Source organism: Myotis daubentonii, chromosome 14 (assembly GCF_963259705.1).
Source record: "Myotis daubentonii chromosome 14, mMyoDau2.1, whole genome shotgun sequence".
Classification (NCBI taxonomy): Eukaryota; Metazoa; Chordata; class Mammalia; order Chiroptera; family Vespertilionidae; genus Myotis; species Myotis daubentonii.
The window spans coordinates 56,922,769-56,933,584 of NC_081853.1; the positions used below are offsets into that span (position 1 = coordinate 56,922,769).

At 60.2% G+C, this 10,816-nt stretch overlaps 2 protein-coding genes across 2 annotated transcripts; one reads left to right on the forward strand and one right to left on the reverse strand.

The window, feature by feature from the left end:
- Positions 1–2,022: 2,022 nt before the first annotated feature.
- LOC132215490 (IQ domain-containing protein F5-like) lies at positions 2,023–6,228 on the reverse strand. The gene is made up of 3 exons (XM_059663767.1): positions 6,157–6,228; positions 3,103–3,216; positions 2,023–2,457 (listed from the first exon to the last, which is right to left on the reverse strand). The coding sequence occupies exons 1-3, from the start codon at positions 6,226–6,228 to the stop codon at positions 2,023–2,025; spliced, it is 621 nt and encodes a 206-aa protein (XP_059519750.1).
- A 684-nt stretch (positions 6,229–6,912) lies between these two features.
- On the forward strand, positions 6,913–7,500 carry IQCF6 (IQ motif containing F6). Its single transcript, XM_059663768.1, has 2 exons — positions 6,913–6,984; positions 7,132–7,500. The coding sequence occupies exons 1-2, from the start codon at positions 6,913–6,915 to the stop codon at positions 7,498–7,500; spliced, it is 441 nt and encodes a 146-aa protein (XP_059519751.1).
- The last annotated feature ends 3,316 nt before the right edge of the window (positions 7,501–10,816 follow it).

Consider the following 10,816-nt stretch of genomic DNA (forward strand, 5'->3'; position numbering starts at 1 on the left):
GGTGCCCTGGCTGGTGTGGCTCAGTGGATAGAGTGCCGGCCTGCAGACTGAAGGGTCCCGGGTTAGATTCCGGTCAAGGGCACATGCTTTGGTTGTGGGCTCGATCCCCAGGAGGGGGCGTGCAGGAGGCAGCCGATCCATGATTCTCTCTCATCATTGATGTTTCTACCTCTCTTTCCCTCCTCCTTCCTCTGAAAGGAAAGGAAATCAATAAAATCAATCAATCAATAAAATAAAATCAATCAATAAAATAAAATGAAATAAATGTGGATTGGTGGTTCTGAAACGACTTCATATGTGGCCTGGGGCTGAGCACATACATTAATAAGTGAGGACACTGGAGCCAGGTGTAGAGAGGGAGGCGTGGAGAGCGAGCGGTGTGGTCAGGGATTAGAACTGCAGGGATTAGAACGGACAGCTTTCCAGGCCTCCCAGGCACGAGAGAGGAGGAGAGGCACAAGGAAACGTTTGTTATGCTCACAGGTGCTCAGATCTCCCCGGGGGTCCCCATGCCATGGGGGGGCGGGCAGGAGCCTCAGGCTTGGGGCAGGTGCCAGGAGACAGCAGGGAGGAAAGGGCTTTGGCGTGGCCTTCACTGGAGTGGGAAAGGCAAGGCAGGGCCGGCCCAGCGTGGGACCGGCTAGTGGGAGTGGTTCCCCAGACACCGGTACTGGCCCTGGGGTGAGGAGAGCAGAAAAGCGATTTCGTCCTGGCGTGCACAGGCCGGAGAGGAGGGAGGCGCTGCCTTAGACATTTTGCTAAGCTAAAGGATCAAAGGCATGCTCAGGGCTGAGTCCTTTGCTCTCTCTCGGAACTGGCTAGTCCTGGGAGGAGCTGTCTTTCCCAAGCCAGAAAGGGATTATTTTTTTTAAAAAGATGTCAAGTGTCACCCTGCTCAGTGGTTAGGGCATCAGCCTGGGCACCGGAAGGTCATGGGTTCGATTCCCGGTCAAGGGCGTGTATCTGGGTTGCAGGTCTGATCCCCGGGCCCCAGGTTGGGGCTCATGTGGGAGGCAACCAATCAATGTGTCTGTCACATTGATGTTTCTCTCTCTCTCTCTCTCTCTCTCTCCCACCCCACTCCCTTCGACTCTCTAAAATCAATGGCAAAAAATATCCTCATTCCCCAGGTAAGGATTTAAAAAATATATATGTCAAATGTCAAAATATACAAATACATATATAAAAACAGGAGTGGGAAATAGGAGATTTACAACTATGAGCACACAAAAACAGCTTATGCTTGTGTTATCTATTTACTAGAGGCCCGGTGCACGAAATTCGTGCGCAGGTGGGGGGAGGTGCTCTCAGCCCAGCCTGCACCCTCTCCAATCCAGGACCCCTAGGGGGATGTCTGTCAGTCAGTTTAGGGATTGGGCCTAAACTGGCAGTCAGACATCCCTCTCACAATCCTGGATCGCTGGCTCCTAACTGCTCACCTGACTGCCTGCCTGATCACCCTAACTGCCCCCCCCCCCCCGACAGCCTGGTTGCCCCCAACTGCCCCCCCTGCTGGTCTGGTTGCCCCTAACTGCCCCCACCTGCCAGCCTGGTTGCCCCCAACTGCCCCCCAGGCCTGGTCGCCCCCAACTGTCCCGTCCCCCCCCCCCCCCCCCCGCTGGCCTGGTTGCCCCATGCAGCCTGCTGTCTGGTTGTTTCGGTCGTGCTGGCCCCTGGCTTTTTATATATTAGGATTACTTAACTAGAGGCCCAGTGCACTAAATTTGTGCACGAAGGGGGGGTTCCTCAGCCCAGCCTGCACCCTCTCCAATCCGGGACCCCTTGGGGGATATCCGACTGCCTCTCACAACCTGGGACTGCTGGCTCCTAACCACCTCTGCCTGCCTACCTGATGGCCCCTAACTGCTCCCCTACCGGCCCAGCCAATCCCTGCCGCTGCCTCCAGGCTGACCCGGGAGATACCCGGACCCGCCATCTGTTTCTCTGCTCCTTCTCAGAGACAAGGACCTCCTGGAGCTGGTCTGACAGAGACGCGGGGACACGGAGTTGGAGCAGACCTGGTCAGTGCTTTATTGGGAAGGGGATGCATTCCGTAATCCGACAAATCTGTGACCCCAGAAAGATCTCAAGATCAAGTCCCAGCTGGTTTGCTGTGAGTTTGTACCTGCCCTGGAGGAGGCCGCTGGTGTGGCAGCTGTGGTAGCGCCAGTACAGCTGGATGATGCGGGTGGCCTGCAGCAGGCGGAGGTAGCGCAGGCGGACGCGCCACATGCGGAACCAGGACTGCAGCCGGACCGCTGCCCACTTCTGCCGAGTGTAAGCCTGCAGCTGCCTCTTCTGCTTCAACAACGGCAGCTCCCGCAGCACCCGCCGCCACCAGCGCTGGATGACGGAGGCGCAGAGCGCGGCGTGCAGCAGCGTCCGGCGCACCAGGGTGCCCCGCCACCAGGCCTGGATCTGCGTGGCTTGCTGCTCCTCATCAGGGGGCTTCTTCACCTGTAGGGAGGGGTAGCCAGGAAAAGGAAGGGACACTCGGGACCCGGTCCCCACCCACCTCAGCCCCAGGAGGTGCCAGGAAGGGGTCCTGGTCCTCTATCAGCCACAGCCCCCGCCTTAGAAGGTCAGGGGTGTGGAGAGCGGCTACAGTGTTTGGACAGGTTCAAGCCTCAGACTAATGAGGGGGCATGCGCCTGCCCACGCTCCCACACGATTTGGGACTTGGGTTCCCCTTTACTTGGCAATGCCTTCCCCTAACACAGCCCTCGCCACCCACTCATGGCCAGGGTTTCTCCTCCCTACAAGCAACTCTCCAGGTCTCACCCCACCTTTCTCAGCCCTGGAGGCGCCAGGAGAAGGGCGGAGCCAGGGACGAGCCCCTCCCTGTCCACTCCAGCTCTGGGTAGGGCAACCCTGCATCTGGGGGGCCCGGGGCCTTCTCGGGTTGTGATGGTTGTTCCTGAGGCATCACTCATAGCTCTGTCTTCCCCTCACAAATGCATCCTGGTTGGATGGCAAGTGCCCTGAGCACCCCAAGCTGTGGGCCTCAGAGAAGACGTGCCCTCACGGCTGGGTGACATGGGTGAGAGGGGGTGCAGGCTGGTGTCAGTGTCACCCTCAACGGTGAGGTTCCCACAGACCTACCGGTGGGATAATGGGTGGGGCCGGAGGCGCTTTCTTAATTTCCTCCTCATGTGGCACCAGCAAGATGATATCTTCATTGTCTTCGACTATGATTTCTAAAAGTTGGCCTTCCTTCTGTGATCAGAGTCAGAGGAGAAAGGCGTGGGTAGGTGGGTCCTGCACAACCGTGTGCCTTGACCACCACGTACCCCACCTCCTGCCTGGCCCAGAGACCTCGATGCAGGATGGCATCCTGGGGCCCCTGGAAATCTACCTTCCCCTGTGGGCACCGAGGGGACTGGCTGTTCTTACACAAAATCGAATACCCATGACTTGGAAATAGGCGGTTCTAATTTCTCAAGTCTCATCCCCTCCCCAAATGCTCCATCGTTAAGAGCTTGGTGGTCCCGTCACTCTCAGTTCTGTACTCCTTGAGCCGAGGCCCGGGCAGGAAGAGAGGAGGTGGGAGAGCACTATGATGTCATAAGAGCACTGTGATGTCATAGGGCCCCTATGACTCAGGGGCCAGGATGCCTCCCCACAGTTGAGGCCTTTTGGGTAAAAAGATGTGTAACGCCTCTCCATTCTTTTTTCCATAAATACCTAACCCTTGGCCAGTTACTCAAGGCTCCCGGACACTAGCCCATTGGTCTAAAAAGTGTACAGAGTTCACTCTTTCCGTCTGGTTGATTGGAAATCTGAATTTGAGACAATTTACACTCTACCAATCAGGCACTCAAACACATGGACTTCAGTGAAGCAATGGAACCAAATGATTAGAAAGAACGAGTCAGGAACCACATTCTTAAACAAGTCCTTCTTCACCAAAGGAGACTTACAAGTGGCCAGAAGCACATGGAAAACTGTCCAAGCTCATTAGTCATGAGGAAAAGGAAGGTCAGAGCCACCTGACTCACCTCTAGACAGACTGCAGGATGGCTACAATAAGGAATATTTCCCGAAGAGATCAACCAAAGGACTTGTATGCAGGCATATACGTATAACCCATGGACACAGACAGTGGGGTGGGTGAGAGTGTGTGCTGGGGGTGGGAGTGGCTAAGGAGAGGTCAACGGGGGAGAAAGGAGACTTCCGTAATACTTTAAGCGATAAAGAATTATATATATATATAGTTTATATACTGAGCCCAGCCGGTGTTGCTCAGTGGTTGAGTGTTGACCTATGAACCAGGAGATGACAGTTCAATTCCTAGTCAGGGCACATGTCCGGGGTTGTGGGCTTAATCCCCAGTAGTGGGCATGCAGGAGGCAGCTGACCAAAGATTCTCTCTCATCATTGATGTTTCTATCTCTCTCTCCCTCCTTCTCTCTCTAAAATCAATAAAAACACTTTTTTTAAAAAGGCATTTTAAAAGGAGGGATCAGGGTGTATGTACTATAACAATGGAGCCAGAGTCATCCTTGAGGGTGGTGGTGGGATTAGGGGGGCAGAGGAAATGTTTTGGTTGAATCCCCTGGGCCTGGCCCATCAGCCGGATACCCAGTTATCAACTCCTCAGGAGAGCAAGGAGCCCCCAGGACCAGCCAGGGCCCCCGGCTCAGGCTCCAGTGGCTGCAAACACGCTTCCGCCTTCCTCTTCCTCTTCCTCCTCTTCCTCTCACGGCCTCAAGGTCACAGTCAGGAGGTGAGTGAGCAGCAGCCACTGCAGGAGCAGGGACCCCCTCTGCCTGCTCTCACCTCTGAAGGTCAATGCTGAGTCTTGACCTTAACTATGGACACCTGGCCTGGATGACTGCGCCCAGAGCGCTGACCCCATCCACAGCCCCTTCCTAAGTGGTCCCTCCTGCGGAATCCAGCAGGTGGGGCTGGGGGGTGGAGGCGGACGCCAGGACCGACGGTTTCATGCAGCGACGGAGGCCTTTGCCGGAAGTGGCTGCTCACCAGAGTGACAGTCGTGAAAGTAGGCACCAGGTTCCCCCCGGAAACTTGTGACAGGATGCAGAGGTCACATGGTTGAGAGCAGGGCCTTCATGTAAGAACCCGGCGGGCACTGCCCTCACTGTAGGCGCCTGGAGTGCACGGGAGCGGTCACCACGGACAGGGGGGTCCTGCAGGCATTGGGCACCCGGCAGGCCTCAGGCAGACAAACGGGCGACGACACGCGTGCTGGAGCCAGGGCTAGCGTGGCTGTGCGTGTCCCAGCGGCTCCCCGGCCGGTCGGCACCACCTGCGCCCCCAGCCGCAGCCCTAACTGGGGGTCTGGAAACGCGGCTCCATCTCCTGACTGTGACCTTGAGGCCCTCAGAGGAAGAGGAAGACAGAGCGTGCTTGCAGCCTCTGGAGCCTGCGCCGGGGGCCCTGGCTGGTCCTGAGGGCTCCACCCTTTCCCGAGAGGCTGAGAACTGGGTACCTGGCTGATGGACCGGACACAGGAGGCCTGGCGGCCGCTGCCCCTCACAGCGGGCAGGGCCCAGGTTCCATTCTGGTCAAGGGCACGTACCTAGTTGATGTGTCGCTCTCACACCCATGTTTCTCTCTCTCGGTCTCTCCCCCTTCCTCCCACTCTCTCTAAAAATCAGTGGGAAAATACCCTCAGGTGAGGATTCACATGAAATGGCCACAAAAGGACAGACACAAAGGCAGGCGAGTGGATCTCGAGGGTGGGGAAGGGCGTGCAACAGATGGCACATTTCTCCGGGGCGGCAGGTGCTCGGACGCAGCAGTGTTCTAGCCGTTAGCGCCCGCCCCACCTCCCGGGCAGTTTCCCGGGATTTCAGCTGCATCGCCTTTCGTTGCCACCTCACAGGTGGTTTGGCAAACAGCACTTCCTGTGGGAGCCTGTTTCTGAGGGAGCCTCGGGCCCACCCGCACCCGCACACGCACACGGGTGGACGCTCTGCTGGGGGCGCTCGCAGCCGCAGGAGTCGTGACCAACCTGTTTCACAACGTTCCCGCCGAAGCCGGGCAGAGCTGCAGCCTCACGTCCGTCCGTCCGTCTGTCCCGGGTCAGGCGGGCATTGGGGTGGGGTGGGGGGATAGAACCTTCCCAGCGGGTTACCTGTCTGCTGGGGAGGGATTCACCGACCAGCCTGTCTCCAGGCTTCCAAACCTCACCTTTTCCTCCTGCTCGTCCGTCCGTCTGTCCCCGGCAGGGGCCATCACGGCGGGGCACGTCCCTGTGGCCATGGCAGCACTGCGGTCCCTGGCGGGCCTTGGCCTGGTGCCGACAGGATGGCCAGGAAGCAGGTATCCGTTCCCAGGGGTGCCTGTGAGCCTCATGAATCTAACCCCTAACTAAGCTCAGTGCACCCCCCAACGACGCCGCAGCCCCTGTGCACCCAACGGAGGCGGCAGGAGCCAGAGGGGGGCGCGGAGGCCCCTCCCTTCGCAGCTCAGACACCTTGCTTTCAGGAACTTTCCACAGACACACGCCCGCCTGGGACAGACAGGCCCCTCCTGCCAGCCCCGGAAATCCACACGGGTGGGGAGTCTCCATTCCCAATGTGAAAGCTGGGAGGGAAGCTGCCGGAATCCTTCCCTGCCACCAGCAGCAACAGCAAGAATTGACGGGGGGGGGGGGGGGGCAAGACTTAAGTTACCAGCTACGTCTGAAGGCAAGAGGTAAGGGCAGGGCCCCACACGCTGGGAACCCTCAATAAGGCAGCTGTTCCCCGAGTGAGAGACTCCAGGAGAGAGGAGAGAGCAGAGAGCGGCGGCGGAGAGGTGCTCAGACCTCACCTGCCGCACCTGCCCGGGGCCAGGGGCCAGGTGGGCGGAGTCCCGGGAGGCGGTGCCTAACAGTTGAGGGCGGGGCTGAGGACTAGGGTGACCCCCCTGACCTTGGGTGAGCGCGCTCTAAAGACCAGGGCCATGGACACAGGACAGGTGAGCAAGGCCAGTGCAGGAGGGACCTGCCCTGAGGGCGACAAGCAGTGTCTACCGGTGAGTGGAGGGTCGAGCGGACGGGTGGGACCCAGACGCGAGAGGTCGGGGCCCCCCAGGCCAGGCCCCCTTTCCTCACTGCACCGAGGCGGGACGGCACTAAGCGGGGACCTCACGGGCATCTCCGTGCTCTCCCCTGCCCGTCAGCGAGAGAAGGCGGCTGTGAGGATCCAGGCATGGTGGCGCGGCGGCCGGGTGCGCCAGGTGCTGCTGCAGGCGGCGCTCCGGGCCTGGGCCATCCAGTGCTGGTGGAGGTCGGCGCAGGCCAAGACGCTGGAGCAGAGGCGGCGCCTGGCGCTGCGGCTCTACACCTGCCAGGAGTGGGCGGTGGTGAAGGTCCAGGCCCAGGTCCGCATGTGGCAGGCCCGCCGGCGCTTCCTCCAGGCCCGCCAGGCGGCCTGCACCATCCAGTCCCACTGGCGCTGGCACGCCAGCCAGACCCGGGGCCTGCTCCAGGGCTGCTATGAGGTCAAAGCCAGCCACCTGGAGCTGGACATCGAAATCCTCATGGCCTAGGGCGCCCGCCGGCAGAGCCAGGGGGCTGGATCTCTCTTCCAATAAAGACGCTTATTGCCCGGCCGGAGGCTCCGTGGTTGAGCGTCGACCTATGAACCAGGAGGTCACGGTTCGGTTCCGGTCAAGGGCACATGCCGGGTGGCGGGCTCGATCCCCAGTAGGGGGCCTGCAGGAGGCAGCCGATCCATGATTCTCTCTCCTCATTGATGTTCCTCTCTCTCGCCCTCTCCCTTCCTCTCTGAAATCAATTAAAAAGCGATTATTTTAAAAAGCGATGCTTCCTGACCACAGTCTCGCCCTTTGGGAATTAGACCCACGGAAGAGGGATTGGCCGCTGACCTTCCTGCTTCCACCCCAAAAAGGCTCCCCAGGCCCTGGCTCCTCGTGCAAACCTGCCACACCTGAAAGAGACCCCAGGGCCCAGGTCAGGCTCGGACCCCTCGCCGGTCCGACCCGGCCCCTGGCCCCCGCCCGGGAGGCACCAGCTTTGCTCCTCTGCAGCCCCTGCCCAGGCCTCGCCTCACAGGGAAGGACACAGAGTCTGGCCGAAGCCGAGCAGCCAGGAGGCCTGGATCCTGCAGGCCTGTGTTTGGTAGGGCACGGGGTGGGGCCGGGGGGTAGGGGTGGGGGAGTCCCCCTCGCCCTGCACAGCACCTGGCCCAGAGCCAGGAGGACGGGGCACCCCAGCTGGGTAACAGCAGGACAGGCGCTGCACCTCGCTGGGGGGCAGCCAGCCAGAGCTGCCCTGCGGAGGGCCAGGACAGGGGCTGGGAGCAGCAGCTGTGCCTGCCACTCGCCTCCCCCTCCCCCTCCCCGCTGCTGGCCCAGCCCGGAGAACAAGGCGTCGGGGGGGCGAAGGGGGGCAACTAGCTGAGGAGAACTAGGGTGGGATCAGGGGGAAGGTCATTCGTTTTGGGGTGCAGCCTCTGAATGCTGCCACCTCCTTAAAGGCAGCTGCGCTGGCCTCCCCCCACCCCCAGCCCCTCGCCCAGATTGCTTCTGTCCCCTAACGGTCCCCAGAGGCCACACCCTCTGCGGGTCTGCGAGGTGGTGCTGGTGGCCTCAGCTCCACTGGGCCTCCTATTGCCTCCCGGCATCCGTGGCTCAGCCATCTCTGTATCTGATCTCTCAGTCTCTGCGCTGTCGTCCTCGCCCAAGGTCCCTCGCTCTCAGCCTGTGTCCCTCGGAGGTTCGCCCCTGAACCTGCATCCCAGAGGTCCAGGGCCCTCCCCAGGTTTCCTGATGGACGGCCTTTCCAGGGCGTTGGGATGAGTGGGGCGGTGCACATGCCAGAGGTCCTCACCGGCCTCCCGGCCAGCCAGGCTTTCCCTCCCGGGGCCTGTGTGTGTGTGTGTGCATGCACGCGCATGTGTGTGCACGTGTGCACGCAGGTGCAGTGCATGTATGTGCGCATATATTTTGTATGCATAGACATGTGTGCATGTGTGTGTGTTTAGGGTTCAGGGGAGGGTGTCTCCAGAACAGGTGTGGCAGGTTCAGGCTCCAATGCCCATCCCCTCAGGCAGCTGCCGTGGCAGTGATGCGGCCAGGCACCTCGCTCTTCCAGGGGCCCCCCCCTTCAGGATCTTCTGACACAGCTCCCTGCTCCCCCTCCCGCAGCAGCGAGTGCAGGCACCCGGTGAGGTCTGCACGCTGAGCTGACCGCAAGGGGGATCCTGCAGGACCAGCCTGGAGGCCCCACCCTGCCCGGCGAGGGTTTGTGTCTGACTCTCAGCCTTCAGTGGACATGGGCCTCCCAGGGGACGCAGAGAGGGCCCGTCCTGGGCCTGGCTAGAGATTCTGCTTCCTTTGGGCTGGGAGAGGCCAAAGGTCACAGGCGGGATCCACTGAGCGAAGGCTGTCCCAGCCCAGGCTCTGCACCGGCCTCGGCCCCTGTGGTTCTACCTGGTGATGAGGATGCTGACCTGGGCCAACGGAGGTGACACTGGCCGAATGGGGGGCCTTGTTGTGCGGAGGAGGCAGATGTGGGGGGGGAGGGGGGACAGGGCAGGCGCCGTGCCAGCCACACAGGAAGCTTAGACTCAGGGATGGGGAACGGGAGGAAGGGGATCGGGGTGACCTGCGGGTACATTAGCCGGAGAAGGAACATTAAACCACGAAGCAGATTGCTGTCACACAACAGAACCTGAGCGACCACACCGGACAGTGTCCGCCCGAGTAACTCATGTCCTCAGCGTCTCAGCAGGGGATGGCCGCAGGGACAGGGTGGCTGAAGGCCGCCAGAGGGCGCTGCAGACTCTGAGACTCGGCCTCGGGGACGACAGAGGCTGTCCTGGCCTCACGTGTATTTATTTCTCGTGGAGAAAGGATCCAGGACGGGGCGCCCAGGCCCTTCCGGGACCCAGTGCACGTGGCCCCCGAGGGAGGCGCGCTCACCTGCGGGCGGCCCGCCCCGCGCAGGGCAGCCGCCTGGCACCTGTGCCGTGTGCCCGGCTCCCCTGGTCGGTCCGGTGCACCGTGACGCGTTAGCGGTCACCAGGCCCAGGCCCAGGGCCCCCTCAGCCTCCTTCCGCTCCCCGGCGGCGGCGAGAAGGGTGCCGCTGAGTCCAAGGGGGAAGGAGTGGTGACTCCGAGGTCAGGCTGGCTGCTTTCTGGCCGGCAGGGCTCCCTGGGGTGGGGGGTGGGGGGGGACTGTACTGCCCGCGGGGAGGAGACCCACGTGGCGTTCAGGAATGGCTTCAGCTTCACGTCAGATTCATCTTCAGTTTAGAACCGAGTAAAATTAAACCGTCCTCACCAAAAAGGAAAACAGACATATGGCCTGATCCCACTTTAATGACAGGGTTTCTCTCTGTGAAAACGCAGGGATCTGTCTGGGCGGCTGCTACGCCCAAAATGTCACCGGCGGTTATATTTGAAGGAGGAGGCTCGAGGCAATATTTTTATTTCCTTTTGGTACTCTGTGCTGCTGCAGAGCTTCAGTGTGGGGTGTGCAAGAGGCAGCCAAGCAGTGATTCTCTCTCATCATTGATGTTTCTCTCTCTCTCTCTCTCTCTCTCTCTCTCTCTCTCTCTCTTTCTCTCCCTCTCCCTTCCTCTCTGAAATCAATAAAAGTATATATTAAAAAAAATTAGCAAGTACAAACACCACCCACCCAGTTAAAGTTGAATGTCAGGTAAACAACAAAAATGTTTGTCCGCGTATGTCGCACACGTGCACGGGGACGCACTTCCACTAAAGCAGCAGCCGCTGTTGGTGTGACGTTGGGACGTAACTGGGCATCCTGAGGTGGCTTTTTCAGCCTCGTTTTCGTTGTTTAAACAGCTCACCCAAACCTCCCCAGCCTGGCCGGCCT